Source organism: Bison bison, unplaced genomic scaffold (assembly GCF_000754665.1).
Source record: "Bison bison bison isolate TAMUID 2011002044 unplaced genomic scaffold, Bison_UMD1.0 scf7180017864141, whole genome shotgun sequence".
NCBI classification, from domain to species: domain Eukaryota; kingdom Metazoa; phylum Chordata; class Mammalia; order Artiodactyla; family Bovidae; genus Bison; species Bison bison.
In genome coordinates this window covers 6,930,928-6,950,409 of record NW_011494713.1, presented here as the reverse complement: position 1 = coordinate 6,950,409, position 19,482 = coordinate 6,930,928, and the positions used below count along the sequence as shown (strand labels likewise).

Below are 19,482 nucleotides of genomic sequence, written 5' to 3'. Positions count from 1 at the left end.
AGAGGGTGAAAGAGGAGAGTATAGAAGCTGGCTTTAAATTCAACATTCAAAAAGCTAAGATCATGACATCCAGTCCCACCATTTCATACAAACAGATTTTACTTCCTGGGCTCCAAAAATCACTGTGGATGGTAACTGCAGCCATGAAATTAAAAGACACTTGCTCCTTGGAAGAAAAGTTATGACAAACCTAGACAGCATATTAAAAAGCAAAGACATCTCTTTGCTGACAGAAGTCTGTATAGTCAAAGCTATGGTTTTTCCAGTAGTCATGTACGGATGTGAGAGGTGAACCATAAAGAATGCTGAGCGCCAAAGAATTGATGTTTTCAAACTGTGGTGTTGGAGAAGACTCTTGAGAGTCCCTTGGACAGCAAGGAGATCAAACCAGTCAATCCTAAAGGAAATCAACCCTGAATATTCAAAAAGGACTGATGCTGAAGCTTCAATACTTTGGCCACTTGATGCAATGGGTCTGCTTGTTGGAAAAGACCCCAGTGCTGGGAAAGATTGAGGGCAGGAGGCAAAAGAGGCGACAGAGAATTAGATGGTTGGATGGCATCGACTTAAAGGACATGAGTTTGAGCAAACTGTGGGAGATAGTGAAGCACAGAGAAGCCTGGCATGCTGCAGTCCACGGGGCCGCAGAGTCAGACACAACTAAGTGACTGAACGACAACTGCCTGACTCCCGTCCACATGTTTAACTCCTATGCCATTCAACAACATCGGGATTGTAAGCTCACATCCCCCAGGCTGATTCTGATGTGTTTGCAGAGAAGCATTTTAAAAGTCAGAAGATTTTATGTAACATGTTAGATTTTCAGTTTTTCTTTAAAAATCACAGCTCTGGAACGTTAAGTCCACACATCTCCCTGACAACAAACTGCCGTAAGATCACCACCTTCCCACCACTCCACAGGATACACTGGCTTCTGTCACTTGGATGAGGCCTGTGAACTACTTTATAAGGATTCTCATGTTCACTGTCATCATGAACATTAACAGAAATCTCACTATACAGTCAGGGGTGAGTGTTTTTTTTTAAAGTCTTTTGTCCCACCCACGCAGTGTAGCATTCTTAATTCCCTGACCAGGAACTGAACCCACAGCCGCTGCACTGGAAGAAAAAGTCTTCACCACTGGACCACCAAGGAAGTCCTGAGGTGAGAATATTTTTAACAGTTTTCAAAGGAGACTCAGACTGTCCCCAGGTTAATCTTGTAGTAAGTTGTAGAATCAACATTCTAATCCAGTCCTATGATTCCAAAGTACAATTTCCTCTCTTGACCTCACTTCTCAATATAATGGAAAGGTCCATAACCGAATCCAAGTCACACTTATAATGCAATTTTAAAAAGAACAAGGACTTCCATGGTGGCAACATGGGTAATCTGTCTGCCAATGCAGGGGACACGGGTTTGATCCCTGGTCCAATAAGACTTTAGTGTGCCATGAAGCAACTAAACCCAACTGCCACAGCTACTGAAGCCAGTGCTCCTAGAACCGGTGCTCCACGAAAGAGAAGCCATCACAGCGAGAAGCCCACACACTGCAACAAAGGGTAGCCCCTGCTCACCGCAACCAGAGAAAGCCTGCACAAAGCGACAAAGACCCAGTGCAGCCAAAAACAAATAAAGAAAAACTTAAAAAGTAAATAAAAATTTTAAAAGAATACTAAAATAGAGTGCTTACTGATAAATTCTAAGTCTATTTAGAATCCAAAATTGGAATTCATGGGTCTGTGGCTATACCTCTGTAACTATATATACTCGTATACACGTAAAAGCATTTAGTATTAAAAGTGAAAAAGATAATTTTACTTGATGAAAATACATTACACTAAGCTAGTTTAAAAAAAAAAGTATAAATCCTAAACTTACAAAAATATAAGGAATTACATTACAAACTCACCCAATAAATTAATCCCATCATTGACAATGAGCTGTCCATGACGCAAGTAGTTCAAAATGGGTTCAAAGTACTCAGGACTTCGGTCAATTAAGAAAGCTCCTCTATGATCTTGTTTATTTCCCCAGACACCTGTGGGGCCAACAAAATGAAGATAGCCCCCCCATAAGCAAAAAATAAAGTCAGGAATTTATAGGAAGAAAACTGTGTAGCATACCAGTATGTTTTTACTCGTGTACAGATTATTACCAATACCATTAAAAAGTACAAAAGGACAGTAGTTTATAAAGTCAATACAGCTACAGACACAAAATGGGAAAATTATGGACTGCACTCACCTTTGTCCTTAAACATGTGGGCCAGCATACTGTCGGGTTCTTTATTCACTAAAGTGCTCCTAAGAATTCAGGGAAAAAAATGGATTTCTCCATTTGTCTTTATAAACAAACATATTTAAGTCAAGAGTATACTTGATCTCAGCTGCTCTCTCAAAAAGATGCATGCTATAACCTGGGAGGAGTGATGCTGGGAGACAAAAATGTGCAGTAAGTTGCCATTTATCAAAATCCCTTCTAATCTGGCACTTCCTTTGATTTAAACATCGATTTAGTTGACTTTAATTTCAATGCTAATCTATCCCTCTAGCATACAACTATATCACAATTTTCACGCTCTAAAGTAGGCTGTTTTTATCCCTTTAGCATAAGCAGTTGTGTCTTAAAATTTCAGTGTTGTTAATTTTCTTACTTGTGTTACAAGTATATTGCTCAATATTTTAAAAACACATTCTAAAAATGCTAAATTCATGCTTTTTGTGCCTTCTCCGGAATGACTTATGAGCCATTTTTCTACTCTCAAAAAAAAAAAACTTTCTAAAAATTGGTTTCAAATCACACAGTATATTTAAGCCGCACTGGAATATCTTCTAAGGAAATCAGTAATCTGAAGGAAAGAACAGACAGCATATAGCATTACGTTGACACACACACGCATGTTGCACCTACCGTGTGGTGGTAAAGTACCGCCCTCCAACATTTAATGTGAGCCAGTCTGTGTGAGATCCTGACAGCCCTTCAGGTAGTTTAGAATCTGTCTGAGGATCTAGAGATGACAGGTAGAAAAAATAAACATTAATTCGGGGAATCATTAATTTGGTGATTTGGGGAAGATGCCAATACCATAATTTTTTAAACTAAAAACACAGATAAAAGCATGGCAGAGCTACTAGGACAGCAAGCCCTGTACCCATAGACAGCATCAAAAACAAAACTAAGTATAAGGTATACCACCAGTACTGACAGCTAGGAGAGCAGCTATGGCATCAGCTTCTTTGATGGCAGCAGCAGGGTATGTAGTGATTCTAAGAATTCCAAAGTAATCCATAAAGACTCACTGCAAAACTCAGCAAATCTACTTGAGAACAACCACCCGGAAGTGGAGGGGTCCGCCCACTCTTAACTGCAGGTGATTCAGGTAGTGTGCAGTAAGATCTGAAGGGGCGGAAAATGAACTCTCAAAACTCCCACCTAGGAAAAAAGCCCCACACTGAGGGTAAATTGTTGGGAAAAGGAACACATCGAAGTCAGTTCTAATGAGGTAGGTGAACCTAGAGTCTATTATACAGAGTGAAGTAGGTCAGAAAGAGAAAAACAAATATCACATATTAACACATATATGGAATCTAGAAAGATGGTACTGATGAACCTATTCGCAGGGCAGCAATGGAGATGCAGACACAGAGAACAGACTTATGGACACAGGCAGAGGGGAGGAAGGAGAGGGTAAGACAAATGGCGACAGCAGCATGGAAACACACACACTGCCATACATAGAACAGACAGCCAAGGGAAATTTGCTGCATGACTCAGGGAACCCAAACCTAGGCTCTGTAACAACCTAGAGGGGTGTGAAAGGGTCGGGGTGGGAGGGAGTTTCAAGAGGGAGGGCACATATATATACCTATGGCTAATTCATGTTGATGTATGGCAGAAATGAAACCAATATTCTAAAAGCAATTATCCTTTAATTAAAAATAAATTTTAAAAAAAGATAATAAAAGTCAACAAGGTCCACCAGAACCAGAATACATAAGGTGGTAATCCCCATATTTTTTCAATACTTCACAATAAACAGAAAAGGCAAACCTAAAGCCATGAAATTAGGAAAACTTTCCTAAGTCAGCCAGTCCTTCTCCAGTAAAGGAAAATGAATTTCATGTAAAAAACGAGGAATAGAAACTCCCATACAAAATTAAAAAATTATTTTTAAAAAGGAAGACTACATCCCTATAGATAATAAAGATATGGCAGAAATACCCACAAAATAGGTAAACTATAATATTTAAAATATACTAAAAGAGGTAAACAATATAAACCAGAACCAAAAATGAAGAAATGGGACAAGAGAACTCAGAATTAGAAGTAAAAAGAAAAATCATTTCAGAAATGAAGATTACAAGAAACACATGAGTGAAAGAACACCACAGATAATGCCTGAAGGGAGAGAAAAGATGAAAGGGGAAAGCTTTAAAAATCAAAAAGAAATGAAGGAAGAGATGAAAATTATTTAATAGATTTCAACTTACCTACGGAGGCAAAAGAGCTGTGTACAAAAAACTACAAGACACTGATGAAAGAAATAACAGACAACACAAACAGATGGAGAGATATTCCATGCTCCTGGGCTGGAAGAATCAATACTGTGAAAATGACTATACTATCAAATGAAATATATAGATAGAATGCAACCCCCATCAAATTACCAATGGCACTTTCCACAGAATTAGAACAAAAAAATTTCACAATTCGTATGGAAACATGGAAGACCCCAAGCAGTCAAAGCAATCTTGAGAAAGAAGAATGGAGCTGGAGGAATCAACTTACCTGATTTCAGACTATAATACAAACATACAGTCATCAAGACAGCATGGTACTGGCACAGAGTACAGACAATGGAACAAGATAGAAAGCCCAGAGATAAACCCACACACCTATGGGCACCTTATCTTTGACAAAGGAGGCAAGAATATACAATGGGGAAAAGATAGTCTCTTGAATAAGCAGTGCTGGGAGAACTGGACAACTATGTGTAAAAGAATGAAATTAGAACACTTTCTCACACCATATTCAAAGATAGACTCAAAATGGAGTAAAAACCTAAATGTAAAACCACAGACTATCAAACTCTTAGATGAGAACATAGGCAGAATACTATACGACATAAATCATAACAAGATCCTCTATGACCCACCTCCAAGAATAATGGAAATAAGAACAAAAATAAACAAATGGGACCTAATTAAACTTAAAAGCTTTTGCACAGCAAAGGAAAGTATAAACAAGGTGAAAAGATAAACCACAGAATGGGAGAAAATAATAGCAAATGAAACAACCAAGAGAGGATTAATTTCCAAAATATACAAACAACTCATACCAGAAAAACAAACAAACCAGTCAAAAAGTGAACAAAAGACCTAAACAGACATTTCTCTAAAGACCACATACAGATAGCTAATAAACACATGAAAAGATGCTCAACACCTCTCCTTATTAGTGAAATACAAGTCAAAACTACAGTGAGTATCACCTCACTAGTCAGAATGGCCATCATCAAAAAATCCACAAACAACAAGTGCTGGAGAAAGTATGGGAAAAGGGGAACCCTCTTGCACTGATAGTGGGAATGTAAATTGATACAGCCACTATGGAAGACATTATGGAGATTCCTTAGAAAACCAGGAATAAAACCACCATATGACCCAGTAATATCATTTCTAGGCATACACCCTGAGGAAACCAAACCTGAAAAAGACATGCATCCCAATATTCACTGCAGCATTATTTACAATAGCTAGGACATGGAAGCAACCCAGATGTCCATCTACAGATGAATGGATAAAAAAGCTGTGGTCCATATATGTAATGGAATACTACTCAGTCATAAAAAGGAATGCATTTGAGTCAATTCTTGTGAGATGAATGCAACTGCAGCCTATTATATAGTGTGAAGTAAGTCAAAAACAAATATCACATATTAATGCATATATACGGAATCTATAAAGATGGTACTCATTAACCTATTCGCAGGGCAGCAATGGAGACACACAGAGAACAGACATACGGACAAGGGCCAGGGAGAGGAAGGAGAGGGTGAGATAAATGGAGAGAACAGCATGGAAGCATACAAACTACCATATATAAAATAGATAGCCAATGGAAATTTGCTGTAGGACTCAGGGAACTCAAACCGGGCTCTGTAACAACCTAGAGGGTTAGAGGGAGGGAGTTTAAGAGAGAGGGGACATCTGTATACCTATGGCTAATTCATGTTGATGTATGGCAGAAATGAAACCAATAATGTAAAGCAATCATCAATTTAAAAAAATAACAATAATTTAAAAAGATTTTAAATACATCAACTGAACACAAGTATAAAAGATCGAATAATATACAATAGATATCCTGATCGGAGAAAATCAAATCATGGTGACAAAACAAACACAAAGTTCAAGAAAACTTTTCTGAAATTAAAAAAAGTGAAACTACGTATTGAAACGGCCCACCACATATCTGAGAAAATCAACCCAGAACAATTCAGAACATCTAGAAATAGACTATTAAAGTTACTGTATTTTAAAGAAAGAGAATCATCCTTCGGGGGATCTAGGAAAAATAGTCAGTTACAAGAAATCAGCTTTTTTTCAACACAAGTACTCTATGCTAGAAAAAAACGGAGTAACATATTTAAGGTATTTAAAGAAAAATCACAACCTAAACAGGAGAGACACTGATGTATAGAACAGTCTTATGGACTCTGTGGGAGAGGGAGAGGGTGGGAAGATTTGGGAGAATGACATTGAAACATGTAAAATACCATGTAAGAAACGAGTTGCCAGTCCAGGTTCGATACATGATACTGGATGCTTGGGGCTGGTGCACTGGGACGACCCAGAGGGATGGTATGGGGGAGGAGGGTTCAGGATGGGGAACACATGTATACCTGTGGCAGATTCATTTTGATATTTGGCAAAACTAATACAATTATGTAAAGTTTAAAAATAAAATAAAGTTTAAAAAAAAAAAAAACAACCTAAAGATTTTTTTAAACAATTGAGGTATAACTGATATACAATAAAAAATATACCATTAAAGTGGCAATTTTGTCATGAAATCATCTGACATATGATTTTATGACTAGCCAAACTGATTTTCAGGTATAGAGGCCACATGCAAGATGTCAAGAGAACACAGTTTTCACAAGTTCTTTATAAAGAATCTACTGGAAAATAAATTTCAGACGGCCTCTTGAGACATCAATTTAAGGACTGGAGGAGAAAAAATAAGTGATGGTTTTAAGGGAAAGAGTACAGTATACAATGGTGTGTGTGTGTATGTCTATGTATACAGCACATTTGACAATGGATACACTTTTAAATAAAGGAATAGGCATATTAAAAATCCTTAACTGTCTTTAGTAGTCATATTGTCTTCGTAATCATATACAAAGTATTGGGATTGTTAGTGAAACTTTTATGTGTATTTTGTGTAAGATGAAGGAAAACAGTAATTTCTTGACATTATGTGTGTCCCTGGAAACCAGGATTACTGATATGCAAGAAAGGAGACACAGATAAAAGAAAATGTTAAACAAAAACCTTACAATTCTATACTCAATTTCAGCACATATAGATTTTTTTTTTTTTTTTTTGTAATAGGACTGGGAGCATTCTCTTAGGCCTGAATTAAAAAACTGGAGGTCTAAAAGAGAATCTTGGGGATGGTCTTGATCACTGCCTCCTGTACAATGTCATGAGACTCCATCCATAGTTCTTCAGGCACTCTAACAAATCTAATCCCGTGCATCTATTTGTCACTTCCACTGTATAACCTTAAGGGATTTGATTTAGATCATACTTGAATGGTCTAGTGGTTTCCCCTATTTTCTTCAATCTAAGTCTGAAGTTTGACAATAAGGAGCTCATGATATGAGCCACAATAAGCTCCTGGTCTTATTTTTGCTGACTGCATACAGCTTCCCCATCTTTGCTGCAAAGAATATAATCAATCTGACTTTGGTACTAACCATCTGCTGATGTCCATGTGTAGAGTCTTCTTTTGTGTTGTTTGGAAGAGGGTGTTTGCTATGAGTAGGGCATTCTCGTGGCAAAACTCTGTTTGCCTTTGACCTGCTTCGTTTTGTAATCCAAGGCCAAATTTACCTATTATTTCAGGTAGCTCTTGATTTTCTACTTTTGCATTCCAGTCCCCTATAATGAAGAGGACATCTTTCTTGGGTATTGGTTCTAGAAGTTCTTGTAGGTCTTCACAGAACTGTTCAACTTCAGCTTCTTCAGCATTACTGGTTGGGGCATAGTCCTGGATTACCGTGATATTGAATGGTTTGCCTTGGAAACGAACAGAGATCATTCTGTTGCTTTTGAGACTGCATCCAAGTACTGCATTTCAGACTCTCTTGTTGACTATGATGGCTACTCCATTTCTTCTAAGGGATTCTTGCCCATAGTGGTAGATATAATGGTCACCTGAGTTAAATTCACCCATTCCAGTCCATTTTAGTTCACTGATTCCCAAAATGTCGATGTTCACTCTTGCCATCTCCTGTTTGATCACTTCCAATTTGCCTTGATTCACTGACCTAACATTACAGGTTTCTATGCAATATTGCTCTTTACAGCATCAGACTTTATTTCCAACACCTGTCACATCTACAATTGGGTGTTGTTTTTCTTTGATGAGGCCTTACAAATAGCTGAGAAGAGAAGCGAAGCAAAAGGCAAAGGAGAAAAGGAAGGACGTACCCATCTGAATGCAGAGTTCCAAAGAATAGCAAGGAGAGACAAGAAAGCCTTCCTCAGTGACAAATGCAAAGAAATAGAGGAAAACAATAGAATGGGAAAAACTAGAGACCTCTTCAAGAAAATTAGAGATACCAAGGGAACATTTCATGCAAAGATGGGCACAATAAAGGACAGAAATGGTATGAACCTAACAGAAGCAGAAGATATTAAGAAGAGGTGGCAAAAATACACAGAAGAACTATACAAAAAGATCTTCATGACCCAGATAACCATGATGGTGTGATTACTCACCTAGAGCCAGACATCCTGGAGTGCAAAGTCAAGTGGGCCTTAGGAAGCATCACTATGAACAAAGCTAGTGGAGATGATAGAATTCCAGTTTAAGCTATTTCAAATCCTGAAAGATGATGCTGTGAAAGTGCTGCACTCAATATGCCAGCAAATTTGGAAAACTCAGCAGTGGCCACAGGACTGAAAACGGTCAGTTTTCATTCCAATCCCAAAGAAAGGCAATGCCAAAGAATGTTCAAACTACCGCACAACTGCACTAATCTCACGCACTAGAAAAGTAATGCTCAAAATTCTCCAAGCCAGGCTTCAACAGTATGTGAATTGAAAACTTCCAGATGTTCAAGCTAGATTTAGAAAAGGCAGAGGAACCAGAGATCAAACTGCCAACATCTGTTGAGTCATTGAAAAAGCAAGAGAGTTCCAGAAAAACACCTACTTCTGCTTTACTGACTATGCCAAAGCCTTTGACTGTGTGGATCACAATAAACTGTGGAAACTGTTCAAGAGATGGGAATACCAGACCTCCTGACATGCCTCCTGAGAAATCTGTATGCACGTCAAGAGGCAACAGTTAAAACTGGACATGAAACAACACACTGGTTCCAAATCAGGAAAGGAGTACATCAAGGCTATATATTGTTACCCTGCTTATTTAACTTATATGTAGAGTACATCATGTGAAATGCAAGGCTGGATGAAGCACAAGCTGGAATCAAGATTGCCGGGAGAAATATCAATAACCTCAGATATGCAGATGACACCACCCTTATGGCAGAAAGTGAAGAAGAACTAAAGAGCCTCTTGATGAAAGTGAAAGAGGAGAGTGAAAAAGTTGGCTTAAAGCTCAACATTCAGAAAACGGAGATCATGGTATGCGGTCCCATCACTTCATGGCAAACAGATGGAGAAAAGTGGAAACAGTGGCTATTTTGGGGGGCTCCAAAATCACTGCAGATGGTGATTGCAGCCATGAAATTAAAAGACACCTGCTCCTTGGAAGAAAAGCTATGACCAGCCTAGATAGCATATTCAAAGCAAAGATATTACTTTGCCAACAAAGGTCCATCTAGTCAAAGCTACGGTTTTTCCAGTATTCATGTATGGATATGAGTTGGACTATAACCAAAGCTGAGCACAAAAGAATTGATGCTTTTGAACTGTGGTGTTGGAGAAGACCCTTTAGAGTCCCTTGGACTGCAAGGAGATCCAACCAGTCAATCCTAAAGGAAATCAGTCCTGTATATTCATTGGAAGGATTGATGCTGAAGCTGAAACTCCAATACTTTGGCCACCTGATCTGAAGAACTGACTCACTGGAAAAGACCCTGATGCTGGAAAAGATAAAGGCGGGAGAAGGGGACGACAGAGGATGAGATGGTTAGATGGCATCACCGATGCAATGGCCATGAGTTTGAGTAGGCTCCGGGAGTTGGTGATGGATAGGGAAGCCTGGCATGCTGCAGTCCATGGGGTCGCAAAGAGTCGGACAGGACTGAGCTACTGAACTGAATTGAAAAGAGAATCAGTTCTTAAGACATCATATTGAATGACAGAAGCCTCATACAAAAGAATACATGTTCTGTAATTCTAACTATATGAAGGTTTATATAATAGGGGAAATTATTGTATGGTAGGGACAAAATTAGTAGTTGTCTCTGGTGGGGTAGGGTGGGACTAAGAAAGAGCCTGAGGCAAATTTCTAGGATGATTGTAACATTCTTATCTTGATAGGGGTTTGGGTTACACAGATGGGTACATTTGTCAACACTCAGTAAGATACACTTAAAATTTATGCATTTTATGCAAGTTTAACTCAAAAATATGTAAAACATATTGAGCTCTAGTTGATCATATGTAGCTGAAATGTTCAGGGGTGAAGTGTATTGATAATGACAATCTCTTTGAAATGCATCAAAAAATAAAATGGACTGGTAGAAACATGGATCATTATGCAACAAAGAATAATGAAGAATAGTAAACTGCTAATGAGTAGAATCTAGGTGATGAGTATATGGATGTTTACTGAAATATTCTAAAAGTAAAATGCTGGGAGGAAACAAGAAAAAGACACAAGTTGGAATATTGCCCAGACGAAACATGATTAAGCATTTTAAGTGTACCATTAGGTGGCATTTAGTGCATTCACAATGTTGTACAACCACCACCACTCCCTAGTTTCAAAGCTTCATCATTATTTAGATTTTGATAGGGGTTACATTCATTCCTAAGCATTTTATTTTTATGCTATTGTAAATTGAACTGTTTAAGTATATATTTTCGGATTGTTCATTGCTAGTATATAGAAATACAACTGATTTTTGTGTGTTGATTTTGACTCTTGGAAGTTTGCTGAATTCATTTATTAGCTCTAACTTCATGTCTGTTTAGGGTTTATCTAAATACAAGATCATGTTATCTGAGAATAGAAATAATTTTACTTCTTGCCCGTTTGATTTGGCTAAAACCTCTAATATAATATCAATCTGAAGTTGCAAAAGTGGGCATTGTTCCTAATTCTAGTGGAAAAACTTTGTCTTTCACCACTGTGTATGTTGGTAGCTGTGGGTTTTTCATATATGGCCTTTATCATAACAAACTAGAAATAGAAGGAAACTTACTAAGTGTTTTTATTGTGAAAAGATGTGAATTTTGTCAAAAATCTTTCATTGCATCAGTGGAGATATTTTGGGGGTTTTCCTTCATTCTACTAAGGTGACATATCAGATTGATTCCTTTTTGTCTGTTGGCCCATTTTCAAATTCCAGGAATAAATCCCACTTGGTCATAGAGTATAACCCTTTCAATATACTTCTTTGGTTTGCTCATATTTTGCTCAGGATTTTAATGTCAGTATTCATACAGGATATTTGCAATTTTCTTGTAGTGTCTTTGCCTGGCTTTGGTATCAGTGTAAAAGTTTGCAAAATATATTCTCGATGCAAAACAAAATCTTATAATCCTAATTATAAACCAAAGCATGAACCCATGCTTTCCTGGTGGCTCAGCTGATAAAGAATCCACCTGGAATGTGGGAGACCTGGGTTCAATCCCTGGGTTGGGAAGATCCTCTGGAGAAGGGAATGGCTACCCACTGCAGTATTCTTGCCTGCAGAATTCCAAGGACAGTCCATGGGGTCGCAAAGAGTCAGACACAACTGAGTCACTTTCTTGAGGTGTTTTATCTATGTTATATATGATATAAAGCTTTCTATAATATAACATTTATTACATATGAATCTTATCCACTAGCTATGTATTTCAAATTTTGTTCACCAAAAAACCTAGTAACGATGATGAACTCAGGAGCAATGAGCCTCCCTAGTACCCAGATTGTGTCTTGAAATGACATTTTCCACTAAAAGATATGAAGGTTTCCAATAATAAAAAACTGATCTGGGTTTAGGACAAGAGAAGTATCAGATGAACATTTTGCTATTCCAGACAGTAAGGAATCTGTAAAAGACTAACAGGTTTGTATAAGAGGAAAACTTCAAGGGATTTCCACTGGTCAAAAGTAAAATAATCTAGGTATCAATAAATGCAGAGGATGAAAACATACCCAATATTTTTAACTCTAAAAGCTCGGAATGATGAAACAAAAACACTAAATCACTTTTTATTGTTTATTTGTATGCAATGACTCAATCAAGTGACTACTACCTGCCACTCTGTTAGGTTAACAGGTAAAAAAAGATGAGAAAAATTTTTTGTTCACAGCCTTAAGGCAAAGACAGAGAATATGCACTTACTTCTAAGTTGCCATATGATGATCCTAAGAACTACCTCCACTCAATAAACACAAATATTGAGAAGGCTTAAAAAATACTTAAATATTCATAGTGTGATTGTCTGAAACTATGTCAGATACTCATTAAAGAATATTTACCTTATTTAAGCCTCAGGCTCTTTCTTTTGAGATATACACTGTACCTGCTTTCTTCAAAATTAAAGGGTAGTATGTATATATGTGTATGAATGTGTGTGGTTGATACTGGCATCTTTGACTGATTTTTCTGTTGTGAATGATTGTCAAACATTACTTTTGCAAGCAATCTGTTGTTTAGTTGCTCAGTCATGTCTAATTCTAACTCCAAGACAGTAGCCAACCATGCTCCTCTGTCAGTGGGATTTCCCAGGAAAGAACAGTGGAGTGGGTTGCCATTTCCTTCTCCAGGGGATCTTCCCGACCCAGGCATCGAACCCATGTCTCCTGTACTGTCAAGTGGATTCTTTACCACTGAGCCACCAGGGAAGCCCTCTGCAACCTATACATGCTTAAAAATATGTAACACAAGAGAGAGACTTGGTAACTACTATCAGAGAAAATTTCAAGAAAACAGAGTTCTAAAATCAAAACTACCTTATTGTGGCATAATTAATGGATATGTGCACATCTAGAGCATTTTAAAAACACATAAAAGATGAAGTATCCATACTAAAATATGATCATCTAATTTAAGTCAGAAATTTACTTTCACATTCCCCCAACCCCAATGCAGAATCCAAAGAGCTATGAAGAGCTGAATACTGCCACAAGATACTTTTTAATGTTTGGCTTAGTAAAGCCAGGTAAAATATTTGAAATTTCATCTCTATTTTGGCAGACAAAATTGGCTTTTAAGGGAGTCACTTACCAATAAATGGTTCTCCTTCACACACAAACAAAACATCATCATCCCTGGGGAAATCAAAATTTAAAAAGCCACCATCAAAATCCAGAAATCACATTAATTATCTGTTGACTAGAGGGTCTACATTATAGAGAATATTATAGAAGATAGGTTTTGCTATCTATGATGTAAAGAAGTTGACCAAGTTTCTAATGCTTTCTGTTTAAACCCAGGTTACTTCAGCCTCTTCCTGCTTCTAAATTCTATGATCTGATGAGAATGAAACAAGGTTCACTAGACACTTATTTAAAGGGATAAATCTGCCTTGGGTATTAAAAAAAAAAACACCAAAAGCCACTGTTGTGGTAGATCACTGATGAGTTAACTTGATTTACTTATTTAGCAAGCTTTCACCAAAGTAGGTCTCTGTGACTTTCATAAAATTCAAAGTGCTTAACCCTCTGACTTAACTGTTTCTGGATTTAAATTCAAAGAAGATTCTGCACATGAAAGTACTTTTGAAATGGAAATAAAAACAAACCCACTATACAAGTTATGTGAATTCAGCTTTCTCATCAATTGAAAAATATACTGTTATGCTCAAAGGATATGATTAAAACTATAGCCAACTCTTCTTTTTTCACTTTTATTTCTGTAACCCTAAAAAAAATTATTAGGGTTTTCTCCCACATCATCAGCTGTTCTTTGCTTTGGTAATGAAAATAAATTTTCATATTATATCTTGGAAGAATATAGTTGGAAGTAACACACCTATAAACACTAATACACTATATTTACCTAAATATAACCTATAAAAATAAATACCTAAATATATTTACCTATATAAACAAATAATCCGAACATCTGGATTATCAGTGTTTATCCTCCCCTGCCCCACTTCACCATTAGTATAAATAAATTATCAGAGCTTATATTGTGAACCACAAATTATTAAACAGGTAGATATGATACAATATACATAAATGCTATTTCTTATCCTTTTTAATTGAAGCTTTTAATTGAAGTATAGTTGATGTATAATATTATGTTAGTTTCAAGTGTACAATACAGTGATTTGACAATGAAATATATGAAATGATCTCTACAATAAGTCTACCATCTGATGGCTACTCCACAATAAATAACCATCTGTCCCCATACAAAATTATTACAGTATTACTGACTGTATTCTTTGTGGTACAAATTACATGCCTGTGACTTATCTATTTTGTGTGGAAGTTTATACCTCCTAATCCGAACCTCCTTCCCCTCTGGCAGAACTCAATTTGAGTTCTAAACAGTACGTATTCTATAGTTCAGAAGGTTTCAGTTATGACCTCCTTCGATTATAACCTATGTTGTAGAAATTTTTAATTCTAAAGTATAAATTATATTTCTAAATAACACATCACAGGAACACAGAACTTTCCTTGGAAGCAGAGTGTGTTTCCTCAGGAGAAATTAAGGTTGATATATCATTCAACAATGTGATAATCCAAAGAAACCAAAGCTGGGAGATAAATACTTAAAAACTAAGAAATTCTCCCAATTTCTTTGGACTTTTAAATCTGTATCTTTTAAGCTTATAACCTTTTCTGCTTGTTCACCATGCCAGTTAATTTTTTAAGGGTAATATAAAAATGTGTTTTCCTCTCATTAATCAGAGTCAACTATTAAACCATATGACCTGGGTAAGTCCTTCTACTTTTCAGATGTTAGTTTCCTCATGCATAAAACAAAGGGGCCAGAAGTGTTTAAAGGCAGTATGTTGTGCTGAAATGTTATTCTAAGATGGGTTTAAATGAAAATTAAATTTTGTATACTACCATAATTTAGAGCATCATCTTCACAACATCATGTTTAAAAAGCCCATGCCTTTGCCAATTAAATGAGGTAACGTGGGTAAAGCAAATACAACTAACTAGCACAGCGGCAGTACTTAGTATCTGCTCCCATTCCACCTTCTTTAAGCCGACTCCTGCTCCAAAAGTCTATGATCCCATGAGGATGGAATGAGGTGAACTGGACACTGGTTTTAAAATATGCCTGGCACACTTAAAAAACAAAACCCCAAAACAAACCAACCAAAACCGCTATCATGGTGGATCATGGGTAAGTTAACTATAGTTAACATTCTATCTTACTTTTGGTAAGTCTTCCCCAGAGTAGCTCTCCATGACGCTTATAAAATTCAAAAGCGCTCTTAGGAAATGAATTGAACAATAAGAAGTACCACATAAAGGAGAACAATTAAATTTCTAACATTAATAATTCATATCTTACTAGATCCATTTCTAGTAATATAAAGAGGTCCTCACAAGCATATATGGACTCTGCAGAAAGACTATGAGTATACTGGAATGTACTCAGGGTTTTCCAGCTGATCAATGCACCCTAAGTCCAAACTATTTAAATTCCAAAGAGTAAATTCCAGTCAATCATTTGCCAAAATCCTGTATTCTTAATAGGGATTAACTACCACTTAAGGGGGATAGCAAAGCATCAAGAAGCTGAGGGTACACTGTAGACAGCTAATAAAAAGGTGAAGGTTACCTGATCAAAGCAATATCATCAATCAGTCCACCTTTCCCATTATACACACTGGTGGCTTTTATGCCGAGTTTATTGCTGGCCACAGAAAGCAAATCAGATAAAGTTCCATATACAGCGACCACCTGTAAACACACCAGATTAATTTGAACAACTTACACAATCAATTTTGTCACTTCCAAATTACAAACCACCACACTATAAATGAGATTTTTTTAAAAAAAATCAGATTATCACATAAAAAGATTTTGAGAGATCCTTAACACATTATTGACCTGAGATGTCATGCTCAGTCACATCCAACTCTTTGTGATTCCGTGGACTGTAGCCTGCCAGGCTTCTCTGTCCATGGGATTTCCCAGGCAAGAATATTGGAATGGGCTGCCATTTCCTTTTCCAGAGGATCATCCCAACCCAGGGATCAAACTCGTGTACCCTGCATTGACAGGCACTCCACCTGCGAAGTCTGCCACAGGTGTTAATTTCTGTAAAATTCCCCTGGTCAATAACGTGTTAACAGTCTCTCTCTCCTTTTGATGACTCAAATATTTACTCAGTGCCACAATACTGTTGAAATCTGAAACTAGAGAAATCAGCTCTAACTAAAACCAAACTACTGATACAATCTTATAGTACGTTAAACAGTGCTCCAGTTCTGATCTAAAAGAGACCCACACTTGAATTTAGATTTTGCCATTTCCTAGCTGTCAGCTCAAGAAAAATTGACCTCTTCATGCTTGTGTGGCTTTAAGGAGAAATGAATAGTGTGCACCTGCATCAGAAAGTCATCAGGAGAATGAAATGAATTAATGCATGATCAGAGCTTTGCAAAGTACCTGGGACCTATTAAGTCTTTATGTTGTTGCTTTTACATGACTTCTTTGTAAAATGAATGATTAAAAAAAAAAAAAGAAACTTACTGCTTATTAAAACATTTACCATATCAAGTATCTTATAAACAGTTAACAACTTCCCACTTCATCTAACTTCAATAATTGTATTATTTTATAAAAGCCAGATTTGGACTAAATACAGCACAGGGCTGGGTTACAATGAATTGCTCCATTCTCCTTTAAACCAGGCAGTCTGATACTAGTGCAACACACATGCAACTGCTCATGTAAGAGGTTGAGACTATTCACACGGAGTGAATTTTTGGCTCTGATCCTAACTGTAACTATACGCTTCCAGTGGCTTTGTTGTAGAGTTGTACCACTATGAGATCTCTGAGAATTATGAATAAAAAGTAGGTGAGGAGCTGAACCTGAAGCATGACTTGAAACAGACTTCCCATAAAATACTGGATACAGGTGTCATGTGAAATGTGAACCAGAGCTGGTCATTTGTTCACTGGTCACTGGAATATAGTAGACTGAATTTTTTGTTAAGTAAATGAATAATCGAGCACAGGGGGGTTGCCTGCCAATATAGGAGTGCCCAATCTCTCAACAGCACAGTACAGAGATTCCAACTCTTTTATTTTGGATCATAACCTATGAGAAGTGTTGCCAAGTTGTGGCACTTAGGGGAAAGGCTGTAGGCAAACAGTTTAAAAGGAACAAGGTGGATTATTAAAAATAATGTACAATCCAAGTGCTCATAAACACAAGGATAAACAAAACATGGTATTTTCATACAATGGAATATCATTCAGCTATAAAAAGGAATACAATCTGACACATGCTACAACATAGATGAATCTTGAAAACATTACTCTAAGTGAAATAAACCAGACCAAAAAAAGGGACAAATATCACATGATTCCACTTATTTGAAGTACTTAGAACAGGCAAATTCATAGAGATAGAAAGTAAAAAAACAAAGATGACCTGAGCAGAAGGGGGAATGAAGAGTTACTGCTTAACGGGTACATAGATCCTGTTTGGGATGATGCAAAAGTCTTGAAAATAAAAAGTGGTCAGGTTATATACATTGTGAATATACTTAATGCTGATGAAATGTGTTCTCAAAATGGCTCAAATGGCACTTTTATGTTATGCATATTTTACCATAATAAAGAAAATAATCACGCAAAGCACTTGGCATAGTCTTTTGTACACTGCAGTTCAGTTCAGTTGCTCAGTCGTGTCCAACTCTTTGCGACCCCATGAACCACGCAGCACGCCAGGCCTCCCCGTCCATCACCAACTCCCGGAGTCCACCCAAACCCATGTCCACGGAGTTGGTGATGCCAACCAACTATCTCATCCTCCCTCGTCCCCTTCTCCTCCTGCGCTCATCTTTCCCAGCATCAGGATCATTCCCAGTGAGTCAACTCTTTGCATCAGGTGGCCAAAGTATTGGAGTTTCAGCTTCAGCATCAGTCCTTCCAATGAACACCCAGGACTGATCTCCTTTAGGATGGACTGGATGGATCTCCTCACAGTCCCTCGCAAGGGACTCTCAGGAGTCTTCTCCAACACCACAGTTCAAAGCATCAATTCTTCGGTGCTCAGCTTTCTTTATAGTCCAACTCTCACAACCATATGTGACCACTGGAAAAACCATAGCCTTGACTAGATGGATCTTTGTTGGCAAAGTAATGTCTCTGCTTTTTAATATGCTGTCTAGGTTGGTCATAACTTTTCTTCCAAGGAGTAAGCGTCTTTTAATTTTATGCCTTTTTTAAATTTTATTTTATTTTTAAACTTTACATAATTGTATTAGTTTTGCCAAACATCAAAATGAATCCATCACAGGTATACATGTGCTCCCCATCCTGAACCCTCCTCCCTCCTCCCTCCCCATACCACCCCTCCAGGTCATCCCAGTGCACCAGCCCCAAGCATCCAGTATCGTGCATTGAACCTGGACTGGCATCTCGTTTCATACATGATATTTTACATGTTTCAATGCCATTCTCCCAAATCTTCCCACCCTCTCCCTCTCCCACAGAGTCCATAAGACTGTTCCATACATCAGCGTCACTTTTGCTGTCTCATACACAGGGTTATTGTTATCATCTTTCTAAATTCCATATATATGCGTTAGTATACTGTATTAGTGTTTTTCCTTCTGGCTTACTTCACTCTGTATAATAGGCTCCAGTTTCATCCACCTCATTAGAACTGATTCAAATGTATTCTTTTTAATGGCTGAGTAATACTCCATTGTGTATATGTACCACAGCTGCAATCCCCATCTGCAGTGATTTTGGAGCCCAGAAAAATAAAGTCAGCCACTGTTTCCCGTTTCCCCATCTATTTGCCATGAAGTGATGGGACCGGATGCCATGATCTTAGTTTTCTGAATGTTGAGCTTTAAGCCCTTTTTCACTCTCCCCTTTCACTTTCATCAAGAAGCT

General features: G+C 37.4%; 1 protein-coding gene across 2 annotated transcripts in view; it reads right to left on the bottom strand.

Moving 5' to 3' along the window:
• Window positions 1-19,482, bottom strand: part of KCTD9 (potassium channel tetramerization domain containing 9) — an 81,394-nt gene that overhangs the window by 51,564 nt on the left and 10,348 nt on the right. The window contains exons 2-6 of one of the 2 annotated variants that reach the window (XM_010840165.1): window positions 16,182-16,303; window positions 13,653-13,696; window positions 2,915-3,011; window positions 2,249-2,307; window positions 1,914-2,051 (exon numbers count right to left, since the gene is read on the bottom strand). In XM_010840165.1, the coding sequence (XP_010838467.1) occupies window positions 1,914-2,051; window positions 2,249-2,307; window positions 2,915-3,011; window positions 13,653-13,696; window positions 16,182-16,303 (460 nt within the window). The remainder of the gene's footprint in view (window positions 1-1,913; window positions 2,052-2,248; window positions 2,308-2,914; window positions 3,012-13,652; window positions 13,697-16,181; window positions 16,304-19,482) is intronic. The other variant, XM_010840166.1, reaches the window with a different exon arrangement.